The sequence below is a fragment of the Oncorhynchus clarkii genome, chromosome 6, assembly GCF_045791955.1.
Source record: "Oncorhynchus clarkii lewisi isolate Uvic-CL-2024 chromosome 6, UVic_Ocla_1.0, whole genome shotgun sequence".
Lineage (NCBI taxonomy): Eukaryota > Metazoa > Chordata > Actinopteri > Salmoniformes > Salmonidae > Oncorhynchus > Oncorhynchus clarkii.
This window is the reverse complement of record NC_092152.1, coordinates 86439563-86456732: the sequence shown is the minus strand read 5'-3', so window position 1 is coordinate 86456732 and position 17170 is coordinate 86439563. Positions and strand designations below refer to the sequence as shown.

The following is a 17170-nucleotide window of genomic DNA, read 5'->3' as shown; positions in this document are numbered from 1 at the left end:
TGCACACATGCACACACACACACACGCTTGCAGACACACAGAAACACACACATTTTATATTTATATATATATATATATATATATATATATATAAACTCACTGACACACACAAGGAGACAAGATGTGATTCTCCTGTATTTTCCTGGTGTTCCAGAACATTCCCATTCCCACGCTGAAGGAGTTTGCCAAGGCCATGGAGAGGAACACACACGTCAAGAAGTTCAGCCTCGCCGCCACACGGAGCAACGACCCCATCGCTGTGGTGGGTGTCTGTCTGTCTGTATGTTTGTCTGTAGGTGCCTGTCTGTCTGTCTGGGTGTCTGTATGTCTGTCTGTAGGTGCCTGTCTGTCTGCGTGTCTGTGTATGTCTGTCTGTATGTCTGTCTGTATGTCTGTCTGTAGGTGTCTGTATGTCTGTCTGTAGGTGCCTGGCTGGGTGTCTGTCTGTCTGTGGGTGTCTATGTCTGTCTGTGGGTGTCTATGTCTGTCTGTGGGTGTCTATGTCTGTCTGTGGGTGTCTATGTCTGTCTGTGGGTGTCTATGTCTGTCTGGATGTCTGTCTGGATGTCTGTCTGTGAAGAAGTGTGTGTGCAGGTTTTTGCTCCAACCCACTCCTAACTACCCCCCCCTCCCAGGCGATGAGTGAGATGCTGAAGGAGAACAAGTGGTTGCGGAGTCTCAACCTGGAGTCTAACTTCATCACCAGCGCTGGTGCTGCTGCTCTGGTGGACTCTCTCCGAGACAACGACACACTGACTGAGATCAAGATAGATAACCAGGTAACACACACACACACACACACACACACACACACACACACACACACTGACTGAGATCAAGATAGACAACCAGGTAACACACACACACACACACACACACACACACACACTGACTGAGATCAAGATAGACAACCAGGTAACACACACACACACACACACACACACACACACACACACACACTGACTGAGATCAAGATAGACAACCAGGTAACACACACACACACACATATATCACACATACTCACTGAGATCACGATAGATAACCAGGTAACACACACACTAAATATAAACACACATCACACTAAATACACACATACATGATCACACTAACTATACACACACTAACTCACTACAGGGGTTTTTGTCCAATTTTTCAGGATGGTAAAAAGTTTTCAGCTGGAACTTAAAACCAGATCTAAAGTAGAAACTCTAAACAGAGAAAGATCATCTAACAGTCACCAAACATTTAGGACGTCAGGGAGAATCTAGAATTCAAAAACATTTGTCGTGATGTGGGGCCCCCGTTCATTTAGTTACAACGTTTGAGTCACTCAGATTCTCAGACGCACTGTTGACTTCTCCAGGAGTCAGACCAAGCGGAGTGTGTGTTTGTGGTTCTTGATGTGTGTGTGTGGTTCTTGATGTGTGTGTGTGGTTCTTGATGTGTGTGTGTGGTTCTTGATGTGTGTGTGTGTGTGGTTCTTGATGTGTTTGTGTGGTTCTTGATGTGTGTGTGTGGTTCTTGATGTGTGTGTGTGTGTTTAGTTCTTGACGTGTGTGTGTGTGTTTAGTTCTTGACGTGTGTGTGTGTGTGTGTTTAGTTCTTGACGTGTGTGTGTGTTTAGTTCTTGACTTGTGTGTGTGTGTCTCTACAGAGGCAGCAGCTGGGGACTTCAGTAGAGATGGAGATGGCTAAGATGCTGGAGGACAACAACAGCATAGTGAAGTTTGGCTACCACTTCTGTCAGCAAGGCCCACGGGCTAGAGCTGCTGCTGCTATCACCAAGAACAATGACCTGAGTAAGAACACACACACACACACACACACCATCACTCAGCTTTTAGGATTAGCCTCTTTTGGGCCAATCCTATAACACAGTATATTATACTACAGTCTGTGACTATAACACAGTATATTATACTACAGTCTGACTGACAGGGTTACTATAACACAGTATATTATACTACAGTCAGACTGACTATAACACAGTATATTATACTACAGTCTGACTGACAGGGTTACTATAACACAGTATATTATACTACAGTCAGTCTGACTATAACACAGTATATTATACTACAGTCAGACTGACTATAACACAGTATATTATACTACTATCAGACTGACTATAACACAGTATATTATACTACAGTCTGACTGACAGGGTTACTATAACACAGTATATTATACTATAGTCAGACTGACTATAACACAGTATATTATACTACTATCAGACTGACTATAACACAGTATATTATACTACACTCAGACTGACTATAACACAGTATATTATACTACAGTCTGACTGACAGGGTTACTATAACACAGTATATTATACTACTATCAGACTGACTATAACACAGTATATTATACTACAATCAGACTGACTATAACACAGTATATTATACTACAGGCAGACTGACTATAACACAGTATATTATACTACAGTCTGACTGACTATAACACAGTATATTATACTACAGTCAGTCTGACTATAACACAGTATATTATACTACAGTCAGACTGACAGGGTTACTATAACACAGTATATTATACTACAGTCAGTCTGACTATAACACAGTATATTATACTACAATCAGACTGACTATAACACAGTATATTATACTACAATCAGACTGACTATAACACAGTATATTATACTACAGTCAGACTGACTATAACACAGTATATTATACTACAGTCATACTGACAGGGTTACTATAACACAGTATATTATACTATAGTCAGTCTGACTATAACACAGTATATTATACTACAGTCAGACTGACTATAACACAGTATATTATACTACAGTCAGTCTGACTATAACACAGTATATTATACTACAGTCAGACTGACTATAACACAGTATATTATACTACAGTCAGTCTGACTATAACACAGTATGTTATACTACAGTCAGTCTGACTATAACACAGTATATTATACTACAATCAGACTGACTATAACACAGTATATTATACTACAGTCAGACTGACTATAACACAGTATGTTATACTACAGTCAGACTGACTATAACACAGTATATTATACTACAGTCAGTCTGACTATAACACAGTATATTATACTACAATCAGACTGACTATAACACAGTATATTATACTACAGTCAGTCTGACTATAACACAGTATATTATACTACAGTCAGACTAACTATAACACAGTATAGTTACAGTCAGACTGACAGGGTTACTATAACACAGTATATTATACTACAGTCAGTCTGACTATAACACAGTATATTATACTACAGTCAGACTGACAGGGTTACTATAACACAGTATATTATACTACAGTCATACTGACAGGGTTACTATAACACAGTATATTATACTATAGTCAGTCTGACTATAACACAGTATATTATACTACAGTCAGACTGACTATAACACAGTATATTATACTACAGTCAGTCTGACAGGGTTACTATAACACAGTATATTATACTACAATCAGACTGACTATAACACAGTATATTATACTACAATCAGACTGACTATAACACAGTATATTATACTACAGTCAGACTGACTATAACAGTATATTATACTACAGTCAGACTGACAGGGTTACTATAACACAGTATATTATACTACAGTCAGACTAACTATAACACAGTATAGTTACAGTCAGACTGACAGGGTTACTATAACACAGTATATTATACTACAGTCAGTCTGACTATAACACAGTATATTATACTACAGTCAGACTGACAGGGTTACTATAACACAGTATATTATACTACAGTCAGACTGACTATAACACAGTATATTATACTACTATCAGACTGACTATAACACAGTATATTATACTACAATCAGACTGACTATAACACAGTATATTATACTACAGTCTGACTGACAGGGTTACTATAACACAGTATATTATACTACAGTCAGTCTGACTATAACACAGTATATTATACTACAGTCAGACTGACTATAACACAGTATATTATACTACAATCAGACTGACAGGGTTACTATAACACAGTATATTATACTACAGTCAGTCTGACTATAACACAGTATATTATACTACAGTCAGTCTGACAGGGTTACTATAACACAGTATATTATACTACAGTCAGTCTGACTATAACACAGTATATTATACTACAGTCAGACTGACTATAACACAGTATATTATACTACAGTCAGACTGACAGGGTTACTATAACACAGTATATTATACTACAGTCAGTCTGACTATAACACAGTATATTATACTACAGTCAGACTGACTATAACACAGTATATTATACTACAGTCTGACTGACAGGGTTACTATAACACAGTATATTATACTACAGTCAGTCTGACTATAACACAGTATATTATACTACAGTCAGACTGACTATAACACAGTATATTATACTACAGTCTGACTGACAGGGTTACTATAACACAGTATATTATACTAGAGTCAGTCTGACTATAACACAGTATATTATACTACAGTCAGACTGACTATAACACAGTATATTATACTACAATCAGACTGACAGGGTTACTATAACACAGTATATTATACTACAGTCAGTCTGACTATAACACAGTATATTATACTACAGTCAGTCTGACAGGGTTACTATAACACAGTATATTATACTACAGTCAGACTAACTATAACACAGTATAGTTACAGTCAGACTGACAGGGTTACTATAACACAGTATATTATACTACAATCATACTGACAGGGTTACTATAACACAGTATATTATACTACTATCAGACTGACTATAACACAGTATATTATACTACAGTCAGACTGACAGGGTTACTATAACACAGTATATTATACTACTATCAGACTGACTATAACACAGTATATTATACTACAATCAGACTGACAGGGTTACTATAACACAGTATATTATACTATAGTCAGACTGACTATAACACAGTATATTATACTACAGTCAGACTGACAGGGTTACTATAACACAGTATATTATACTACAGTCAGTCTGACTATAACACAGTATATTATACTACAGTCAGACTGACTATAACACAGTATATTATACTACAGTCAGACTGACTATAACACAGTATATTATACTACAGTCAGACTGACAATAACACAGTATATTATACTACAGTCAGTCTGACTATAACACAGTATATTATACTACAGTCAGTCTGACTATAACACAGTATATTATACTACAGTCAGTCTGACTATAACACAGTATATTATACTACAGTCAGTCTGACTATAACACAGTATATTATACTACAGTCAGACTGACTATAACACAGCATATTATACTACAGTCAGTCTGACTATAAAACAGTATATTATACTACAGTCAGACTGACTATAACACAGTATATTATACTACTATCAGACTGACTATAACACAGTATATTATACTACAATCAGACTGACTATAACACAGTATATTATACTACAGTCAGTCTGACTATAACACAGTATATTATACTACAGTCAGACTGACAGGGTTACTATAACACAGTATATTATACTATAGTCAGACTGACTATAACACAGTATATTATACTACAGTCAGACTGACAAGGTTACTATAACACAGTATATTATACTACAGTCAGTCTGACTATAACACAGTATATTATACTACAGTCAGTCTGACAGGGTTACTATAACACAGTATATTATACTACAGTCAGACTGACTATAACACAGTATATTATACTACAATCAGACTGACTATAACACAGTATATTATACTACAGTCAGTCTGACTATAACACAGTATGTTATACTACAGTCAGACTGACTATAACACAGTATAGTTACAGTCAGACTGACAGGGTTACTATAACACAGTATATTATACTACAGTCTGACTGACAGGGTTACTATAACACAGTATATTATACTACAGTCAGACTGACTATAACACAGTATATTATACTACAATCAGACTGACTATAACACAGTATATTATACTACAGTCAGACTGACTATAACACAGTATATTATACTACAGTCAGACTGACAGGGTTACTATAACACAGTATATTATACTACAATCAGACTGACTATAACACAGTATATTATACTACAGTCAGTCTGACTATAACACAGTATATTATACTACAGGCAGACTGACAGGGTTACTATAACACAGTATATTATACTATAGTCAGACTGACTATAACACAGTATATTATACTACAGTCAGACTGACAGGGTTACTATAACACAGTATATTATACTACAGTCAGACTGACTATAACACAGTATATTATACTACAGTCAGACTGACAGGGTTACTATAACACAGTATATTATACTACAGTCAGACTGACAGGGTTATTATAACACAGTATATTATACTACAGTCAGACTGACTATAACACAGTATATTATACTACAGTCTGACTGACAGGGTTACTATAACACAGTATATTATACTACAGTCAGACTGACTATAACACAGTATATTATACTACAGTCAGTCTGACTATAACACAGTATATTATACTACAGTCAGTCTGATAGGGTTACTATAACACAGTATATTATACTACAGTCAGACTGACTATAACACAGTATATTATACTACAGTCAGACTGACAGGGTTACTATAACACAGTATATTATACTACAGTCAGTCTGACTATAACACAGTATATTATACTACAGTCAGACTGACTATAACACAGTATATTATACTACAGTTAGTCTGACTATAACACAGTATATTATACTACAGTCAGTCTGATAGGGTTACTATAACAGTGTTATATCATAATTCTACCATCTCAAAGACACATTTCCAGCTGTTTCCATGGTGACGCAGAGGGTGGGTGGATTTGGTTCATGTTGTTTTATACCCAGGGCTTTGGTGAGGACGACATTTAGCTTCTCTTCTTGAAGACAGACTTTTTTCTTCTAGTCCTGTTGAAAGAGCTCTTCCTCCTTTCTTTCCTGTCGTTTGACATTGTTCCCTCTCTCCTCTTGTCTTGTCTGAAGCCCAGGGCCTCTCTCCTCCTGTCTTGTCGGAAGCCCTGGGCCTCTCTCCTCTTGTCCTGTCTGAAGCCCTGGGCCTCTCTCCTCCTGTCCTGTCTGAAGCCCAGGGCCTCTCTCCTCCTGTCCTGTCTGAAGCCCTGGACCTCTCTCCTCCTGTCCTGTCTGAAGCCCTGGGCCTCTCTCCTCCTGTCCTGTCTGAAGCCCTGGGCCTCTCTCCTCTTGTCCTGTCTGAAGCCCTGGGCCTCTCTCCTCTTGTCCTGTCTGAAGCCCAGGGCCCCTCTCCTCTTGTCCTGTCTGAAGCCCTGGGCCTCTCTCCTCTTGTCCTGTCTGAAGCCCTGGGCCTCTCTCCTCCTGTCCTGTCTGAAGCCCAAGGCCTCTCTCCTCCTGTCCTGTCTGAAGCCCAGGGCCTCTCTCCTCCTGTCCTGTCTGAAGCCCTGACTTCTTCGTTAGCATAAGGCTGGTTTGACTTCTTCGTTAGCATAAGGCTGGTTTGACTTCTTCGTTAGCATAAGGCTGGTTTGACTTCTTCGTTAGCATAAGGCTGGTTTGACTTCTTCGTTAGCATAAGGCTGGTTTGACCTCTTCGTTAGCATAAGGCTGGTTTGACTATTCGTTAGCATAAGGCTGGTTTGACTTCTTCTTTAGCATACGGCTGGTTTGACTTCTTCGTTAGCATACGGCTGGTTTGACCTCTTTGTTAGCATAAGGCTGGTTTGACCTCTTCGTTAGCATAAGCTGGATTGACCTCTTCGTTAGCATACGGCTGGTTTGACTCTGACGTGGGCTGGTTTGACTCTGACGTGGGCTGGTTTGACTCTGACGTGGGCTGGTTTGACTCTGACGTGGGCTGGTTTGACTGACGGGGGCTTGTATGCACTTTAAAATCATAGGGTTGGACTCTTCTGTCTCTTCTGACCAGCACGGGACTGTTTTAGGATTGTTTGATCACCATGTTGTTTGCTGTGTTTTGATCAAGTTTCTATCTCACTGTACAATTCCTCCTTGTCCTCTTCTCCTTGTCCTCTTCCTGTCTTCTCTCCAGTCCGCAAGAGGCGAGTGGAGGGGGACCAGTAAGAGGCGGAGCCTGTCATGTCTCCCAGACCTGTCCCGTCGTCTCATCTCGCCGTATGGAATACATTTTCAGCCAATCCCCTGGTCTCATCTCACCGTGGACGTTAAAGTCTTGTGCCAAAACCCGGAGCAAGGCGCCCTCAACCAGACCGGGACTGTGAGTCCCAAATGGCACCCTTGTTCCCTACGTAGTGCACTACTTATGATCCGAGCCCTAGGGGCTGTGATCGTGCCCTATAGAGAATAGGGTTCCATTTGAGACCCAGCTAACATCATCTATCTGAGGAGAAGAGAAATAACTGGAATAGCCCTCTCTAGTACCTACATATCTATACACACATGTTGTTGTTGTTATTATTGTTTATTATTGTTTATTATACTATTGTTAGAACTACAGCTGTACATCTTATTGTTTCGTTTTTTCAGTTCATTTCAGGCGCTTTCTTTTTTTGAATTTTCTCTGAATGATTTATTTTCAGTTTTTTTTTTACTGTGTTTAGAGCAACATGAACAGTACTGTAATCTAACCAAGTAACCATGGTTTTAAACATACTATCCTAACCTCTGACCTCTAACCCTACAGTGGTATAGGGCCCTGACCTCCAACCCCTACAGTGGTACGGGACAGGCCTCCCTAGCTAGACTGCTGTATCTCTTGGTTCTGATCAGTGCTTCCTACACAGGGGGAAGAGTGAGGTTGATGTGATGGTAGGGCTGTCTGTTAACCTCCTGGGGTGGATGTGGTGGGTTGTCCTGGTAGGGCCGTCTATTTAACCTCCTGGGGTGGATGTGGTGGGTTGTCCTGGTAGGGCCGTCTATTTAACCTCCTGGGGTGGATGTGGTGGGTTGTCCTGGTAGGGCTGTCTGTTAACCTCCTGGGGTGGATGTGGTGGGTTGTCCTGGTAGGGCTGTCTGTTAACCTCCTGGGGTGGATGTGGTGGGTTGTCCTGGTAGGGCTGTCTGTTAACCTCCTGGGGTGGATGTGGTGGGTTGTCCTGGTATGGCTGTCTGTTAACCTCCTGGGGTGGATGTGGTGGGTTGTCCTGGTAGGGCTGTCTGTTTAACCTCCTGGGGTGGATGTGGTGTTTTGGCCTGGTAGGGCCGTCTGTTAACCTCCTGGGGTGGATGTGGTGGGTTGGCCTGGTAGGGCTGTCTGTTAACCTCCTGGGGTGGATGTGGTGTTTTGGCCTGGTAGGGCCGTCTGTTAACCTCCTGGGGTGGATGTGGTGGGTTGGCCTGGTATGGCTGTCTGTTTAACCTCCTGGGGTGGATGTGGTGGGTTGGCCTGGTAGGGCTGTCTGTTAACCTCCTGGGGTGGATGTGGTGGGTTGTCCTGGTAGGGCTGTCTGTTTAACCTCCTGGGGTGGATGTGGTGGGTTGGTGCAGCTGTAGTGTACTCTGAGGAGTGTATGAGAACAGCTGCCTCTCTGAAAAAGTCTCAAGCCCTGAAGAACGTTTATAGATGTCTTAATACTGTCGTAAAGAATTTAAAGTCTTAAAGAATTAAAGTCTTACAATTGATAATACGGTGGATCTCTTTCAATCAAAACAGTTTTTTAAAAATCGATTCAGACTCCGATTTAATGGTTTTATTTTATGTCCCTCTATGTCACTGGGAAACGTATGTGGATGTTATTTAACCAAGTAAATATGAGGTTTTTAAATCCACGACGATGAAGCATTGACCTGATCTTCTGCTCTCCTGTTATTGGTCTGGCGTGAACGTCAGCTCAACCAATGGGCTTCTCCGATACTGAACCATGCCAAAGACTAATATGCAGCGCTTACATACATACTGGACTTGTGAGGAGATGCCACTCCATGTCACTGTATTCTCTTTAGATTACACATATCCTGTCAGAGAGTAGGTTAGATCAGACAGAAAACAACATCTGGGTTCATTACACTTGTTTTTTTTAATTTGAAGTGCACAGTGTCGTGTACAATGTCGTCATTTTTGATGTGCACTGTGTTCCTTCTCTCTGCTGGGCTGTTGTTGCTTATGGCGATGGAACAAGGAAAGATGGCCGTCAAGTGTCTGTGTGAAGGAATGTCATGGTAATGAGAGAGACGCGGGGAGAGAGCAACACACCACACACAGTGGTCTGGAACCGCCTCCTAGCCCTGGCATGCTACTCACTATGGAAGAAAACCAACATGCTGTGTTAAACTCAGCTGGATTCTCCGGAGAACACTAGCCTGCTGTAAAACAGACAAAATACAGCCTGATGTTGACACTCACCATTTATAGAGAATTACAAACTGGGTGGTTCAAGCCCTGAATGCTGATTGGCTGACAGCCGTGCTACATCAGACCGTATACCACAGGTATGACAAAACATTTAATTTTTACTGCTCTAATTACGTTGGTAACCAGTTTCTAATAGCAATAAGGCACCTTGGGGGTTTATATGGCAAATATACCACGGCTAAGGGCTGTGTCCAGGCACTCCACGCTGCGTCGTGCCTAAGAACAACCCTTAGCTGTGGTATATTGGCACTATACCACCCCCCCCTGTGCCTTATTGCTTAATTACAGGCTGGCCTCCTGGACTCACATGAATCCTACTGGACCAAAACTGCTGAATCTGTGTCCCGGAAACTGGTCCTATGTGTTGTTAATGTGGTAATCTGGAGTAGGAAGTCCTCGTGTTGAGATCATGTGGTTTGTCTGGACCAATACGATGCTCGTGTTTAGTTTCTTAATCACATCTGGTGAACCAGCCAGTTAGTCAGCCTTGATTCTGTGGGTGGGATAGAGCGATGTGATTGGCTGACTACGGTTATTTGGAGTGATGCTGTCTGCTTAACTATAATGTCTGAATCCCAAATGGTTCCCTGTTCCTTATATGGTGTGCTTCCTGTTGACCAGGGCCCATAGGGTGTAACCCAGGCTATAGTAACCTGGCTCTGTGCTCTGCTCTGTCCATAATCTGATCTTAATCATGTATATTGTTATAGTTGACCATCTCATCATGTTTAACCCTCACACACATTCCACACCGTCACACACACACCTGTGTGTATCAAGTAAATGTAAAGATGATTTTTATTTTTTATTTTTTTGTTGTTGAATGGTGAAGCTCCATGTCTGAGACTAAAGAGTAGAGGAAGTAGGAAGCTGTACTGTTAATATTAACCACCAAGCCTGGTAGAAAGGCCATGTCAACTATAATACGTCCTCAACCAATAAATGATTTTACATACGCTGTTCCTCTCTGTTGTCTTCACGTTTCATCCATGTGGTTCATGTGCAGTATTTTATAGTCCTACTGAATTCAATTCAATAACTTTTTTTTTTATTGTTTCCCAAGGTGAACTATTTATGGTGTTGTAATCAATGTCTTTGTTCCAGGAAGAGCAATCCGTCTCAACATCATGCATTTACAGTGCCTTGCGAAAGTATTCGGCCCCCTTGAACTTTGCGACCTTTTGCCACATTTCAGGCTTCAAACATAAAGATATAAAACTGTATTTTTTTGTGAAGAATCAACAACAAGTGGGACACAGTCATGAAGTGGAACGACATTTATTGGATATTTCAAACTTTTTTAACAAATCAAAAACTGAAAAATTGGGCGTGCAAAATTAGTTGAGTTGTGTGACTCCCTTTGAAACTCACCTTGGGTTCAAAGGGCATTCCCATAGCGATAGTGATACGGGCAGGTCGTTATATACACTGAACAAAAATATAAACGCAACATGAAGTATTTTCAAAGATTTTACTGAGTTTACATTTCATATAAGGAAAATCCGTCAATTGAAAAATGCATTAGGCTCTAATCTATGGATTTGACATGACTGGGAATACAGATATGCTGTTGATCACAGAAACCTTAGATAAAGAAAACCAGTCAGTATCTGGTGTGACCACCATTTGCCTCATGCAGCGTGACACATCTCCTTCACAGAGTTGATCAGGTTGTTGATTGTGATCTGTGGAACGTTGTCCCACTCCTCTTCAATGGCTGTGTGAAGTTGCTGGAAATGGGCTGGGAACTGGAACACGCTGTCGTATATGTTGATCCAGAGCATCCCAAACATGCTCAATGGGTGACATGTCTGGTGAGAATGCAGGCCATGGGACATTTTCAGCTTCCAGGAACTGTGTACAGATCCTTGCGACATGAGGCCGTGCGTTATCATGCTGAAACATGAGGTGATGGAGGTGAATGAACGACACAACAACGGACCTCAGAATCTGTTTAAGGTTATTTCTGTGCATTCAAATTGCCATCAATAAAAGGCACATTTATTCGTAGCTTATGCCTGCCCACACCATAACCCGACATCAGCAAACCATCAGTGGGTAAATACTCACCTTTTATGGCCATTGGCCACGCTGGAGAAGTGTGCTCTTCTCTGGATAAATCCTGGTTTCAACTGTACCGGGCAGATAGACTTTTTAATTTAAAATGTAAAATGTAACCTTTATTTAACTAGGCAAGTCGGTTAGGAACAAATTCTTATTTACAATGACGGCCTAGGAACAGTGGGTTAACTGCCTTGTTCGGGGGCAGAACAACAGAGTTGTACCTTGATTTGTACCTTGTCGGTTACTGGCCCAAAAGGCAAAAGGCCTCCTGCGGGGACAGGGGCTGGCATTTCTTTTTAAATGTATACAAAAAATATAGGACAAAACACACATCACAACAAGACAGACAACACAACACTACATAAAGAGGGACCTAAAGACAACAAGACAGACAACACAACACTACATAAAGAGGGACCTAAAGACAACAACATAGCAAGACAGACAACACAACACTACATAAAGAGGGACCTAAAGACAACAAGACAGACAACACAACACTACATAAAGAGAGACCTAAAGACAACAAGACAGACAACACAACACTACATAAAGAGGGACCTAAAGACAACAAGACAGACAACACAACACTACATAAAGAGGGACCTAAAGACAACAAGACAGACAACACAACACTACATAAAGAGGGACCTAAAGACAACAAGACAGACAACACAACACTACATAAAGAGGGACCTAAAGACAACAAGACAGACAACACAACACTACATAAAGAGGGACCTAAAGACAACATCACAACAAGACAGACAACACAACACTACATAAAGAGGGACCTAAAGACAACATCACAACAAGACAGACAACACAACACTACATAAAGAGAGACCTAAAGACAACAACATAGCAAGACAGACAACACAACACTACATAAAGAGGGACCTAAAGACAACAAGACAGACAACACAACACTACATAAAGAGAGACCTAAAGACAACAACATAGCAAGACAGACAACACATGGCAACACAGCATGGTAGCAACACAACATAGTAGCAGAACAAAACATGGTACAAACATTATTGGGCCCAGACAACAGCACAAAGGTAGAGACAACAATACATCACGCGAAGCAGCCACAACTGTCAGTAAGTGTCCATGATGGAGTCTTTGAATGAAGAGATGGAGATAAAACTGTCCAGTTTGAGTGTTTTGTTGCAGCGAACTAAAGAGGAGCGACCCAGGGATGTGATGATCATGCTCTTTAATCAGCTTCTTGATATGCCACACGATGCTCACTAACATGGATGGAAACAAATTTGTGCACAACATTTGAGAGAAATAAGCTTTTTGTACGAATGGAAATTTTCTGGGATGATTTATTTCAGTTCATGGGACCAACACTTTACATGTTGCGTTTATATTTTTGTTCAGTGTAGTTGGAAGGATTCTACAGGAGTGTGTGTGTGTGAGAGAGACGTCCTCTAATTAGATCCAGTTTCTGTGATTGTTTGCACATGCCTGCAGGATGATGTCATGAGTGACTACATTCCTCTCTGGGTTAACTGTGGCAGTGTTGGATCTCACTGCCCTAGTGTGTGAGGAGGGGGGGGGGGGGGGGTTGGATCCCACTTTCATAATGTGTGTGTGTGTGTGTGTAGCGTTGGATCTGGTTGCCGTAGTGGACCTCTGTGGGACTCTGGCCAGAGGGGAAATGAATGAGTCATGAGTTTCCACTCCCTGAGAAGACAGACAGAGAAAGAAAGAGAGAGAGAGAAGAATGGAGAACAGATCATGAGAACAGTTTCCATCTCTCTCTCTCTCTCTCTCTCTCATGTATGGGGTGTTATCACAGCAGAGGTCTGTACTGTAATAGAGAACACTGAAGCAGCAGTTGTGGTGTAACCATGGTTACCAGACAAGCTCTCTCGACGTTCCACAGAATATAATAGAAACTGATAATAGATAGTGGACAATAGTTATTGTCCACCAAGTGTCATACCCAACATCATAATCAAACATCAGAATATCACAAAGACAGATATCAGAGATATATAGGCCTAGAGATATCAGAGATATAGAGATATGGGCCTAGAGATATCAGAGATATAGAGATATGGGCCTAGAGATATCAGAGATATAGGCCTAGAGATATCAGAGATATAGGCCTAGAGATATCAGAGATATAGAGATATGGGCCTAGAGATATCAGAGATATAGAGATATGGGCCTAGAGATATCAGAGATATAGAGATATGGGCCTAGAGATATCAGAGATATAGAGATATAGGCCTAGAGATATCAGAGATATAGAGATATGGGCCAAGAGATATCAGAGATATAGAGATATGGGCCTAGAGATATCAGAGATATAGAGATATAGGTCTAGAGATATCAGAGATATAGAGATATAGGTCTAGAGATATCAGAGATATGGAGATATGGGCCTAGAGATATCAGAGATATAGAGATATGGGCCTAGAGATATCAGAGATTTTGAAATATGGGCCTAGAGATATCAGAGATATAGAGATATGGGCCTAGAGATATCAGAGATATAGGCCTAGAGATATCAGAAATATAGAGATAGAGATATAGAGATATAGGCCTAGAGATATCAGAGATATAGAGATATGGGCCTAGATATATCAGAGATATAAAGATATGGGCCTAGAGATATCAGAAATATAGAGATATGGGCCTAGAGATATCAGAGATATCAGAGATATAGAGATATGGGCCTAGAGATATAGATATAGAGATATGGGCCTAGAGATATAGAGATATAGGCCTAGAGATATCAGAGATATAGAGATATGGGCCTAGAGATATCAGAGATATAGGCCTAGAGATATCAGAGATATAGAGATATGGGCCTAGAGATATCAGAGATATGGGCCTAGAGATATCAGAGATATAGAGATATGGGCCTAGAGATATCAGAGATATAGGCCTAAAGATATCAGAGATATAGAGCTATGGGCCTAGAGATATCAGAGATATAGAGATATGGGCCTAGAAATATCAGAGATATAGAGATATGGGCCTAGAGATATCAGAGATATAGGCCTAGAGATATCAGAAACATAGAGATAGAGATATAGGCCAAGAGATATCAGAGATATAGATATATGGGCCTAGAGATATCAGAGATATAGGCCAAGAGACATCAGAGATATAGAGATATGGACCTAGAGATATAGAGATATAGGCCTAGAGATATCAGAGATGTAGAGATATAGGCCTAGAGATACCAGAGATATAGAGATATAGGCCTACAGATATCAGAGATATGGAGATATGGGCCTAGAGATATCAGAGATATAGAGATATGGGCCTAGAGATATCAGAGATTTTTAGATATGGGCCTAGAGATATCAGAGATATAGAGATATGGGCCTAGAGATATCAGAGATATAGGCCTAGAGATATAGAAATATAGAGATATGGGCCTAGATATATCAGAGATATAGAGATAGAGATATAGAGATATAGGCCTAGAGATATCAGAGATATAGAGATATGGGCCTAGATATATCAGAGATATAAAGATATGGGCCTAGAGATATCAGAGATATAGAAATATAGAGATATGGGCCTAGAGATATAGATATAGAGATATGGGCCTAGAGATATAGAAATATAGAGATATGGGCCTAGAGATATCAGAGATATAGAGATATGGGCCTAGAGATATAGAAATATAGAGATATGGGCCTAGAGATATAGAAATATAGAGATATGGGCCTAGAGATATCAGAAATATAGAGATATGGGCCTAGAGATATCAGAGATATAGGCCTAGAGATATCAGAGATATAGAGATATGGGCCTAGAGATATCAGAAATATAGAGATATGGGCCTAGAGATATCAGAGATATAGGCCTAGAGATATCAGAGATATAAAGATATGGGCCTTGAGATATCAGAAATATAGAGATATGGGCCTAGAGATATCAGAGATATAGGCCTAGAGATATCAGAGATATAAAGATATGGGCCTTGAGATATCAGAAATATAGAGATATGGGCCTAGAGATATCAGAGATATAGAGATATGGGTCTAGAGATATCAGAGATATAGAAATATAGAGATATGGGCCTAGAAATATAGATATAGAGATATGGGCCTAGAGATATCAGAGATATAGAGATATGGGCCTAGAGATATCAGAGATATAGAGATATGGGCCTAGAGATATAGAGATATAGAGATATGGGTCTAGAGATATCAGAGATATAGAGATATAGGTCTAGAGATATAGAGATATGGGCCTAGAGATATCAGAGATATAGAGATATGGGCCTAGAGATATCAGAGATATAGAGATATGGGCCTAGAGATATAGAGATATAGAGATATGGGCCTAGAGATATCAGAGATATAGAGATATGGGCCTAGAGATATCAGAGATATAGAAATATAGAGATATGGGCCTAGAGATATCAGAGATATAGAGATATGGGCCTAGAGATATCAGAGATATAGAGATATAGGTCTAGAGATATAGATATAGAGATATGGGCCTAGAGATATAGAGATATGGGCCTAGAGATATCAGAGATATAGAGATATGGGCCTAGAGATATCAGAGATATAGAGATATAGGTCTAGAGATATAGAGATATGCAGAGAAGCCCTTCTCACAGGTAGTAAGTAAGTGAATGCAGCTGAAGCCAGTAAGACTTGGATCCGTTTTTTGCCTGTGAAGTGAGGTCAGGCAAACTGGAGTTCAGATGAGATTATGAGATTTATAGTTCTGTCGTCTGAAATCAGTTTTAATGAGAAGCTTTGCCAGATCAGGCCTGATAGGGTTTTACTGCAGTGGTAGA

The 17170-nt window shown here is 40.2% G+C and overlaps 1 protein-coding gene across 8 annotated transcripts in view; it reads left to right on the top strand.

The window, feature by feature from the left end:
- LOC139411751 (tropomodulin-3-like) overlaps nucleotides 1-11275 on the top strand; it is a 49755-nt gene extending 38480 nt beyond the window's left edge. For 2 of the 8 annotated variants that reach the window (XR_011634628.1, XR_011634630.1), the window contains exons 7-11: nucleotides 155-262; nucleotides 636-779; nucleotides 1655-1799; nucleotides 8035-9114; nucleotides 9356-11275. Coding sequence is in view for 2 of the 8 variants with exons in the window: in XM_071158452.1 (XP_071014553.1) it covers nucleotides 155-262; nucleotides 636-779; nucleotides 1655-1799; nucleotides 8035-8066 (429 nt within the window). In the remaining 6 variants the exon portion in view is untranslated. Of the gene's footprint in view, nucleotides 1-154; nucleotides 263-635; nucleotides 780-1654; nucleotides 1800-8034 lie in introns of all 8 variants that reach the window. The other 6 variants (XR_011634631.1, XR_011634632.1, XM_071158452.1 and 3 more) reach the window with 4 other exon arrangements.
- Nucleotides 11276-17170: the final 5895 nt, after the last annotated feature.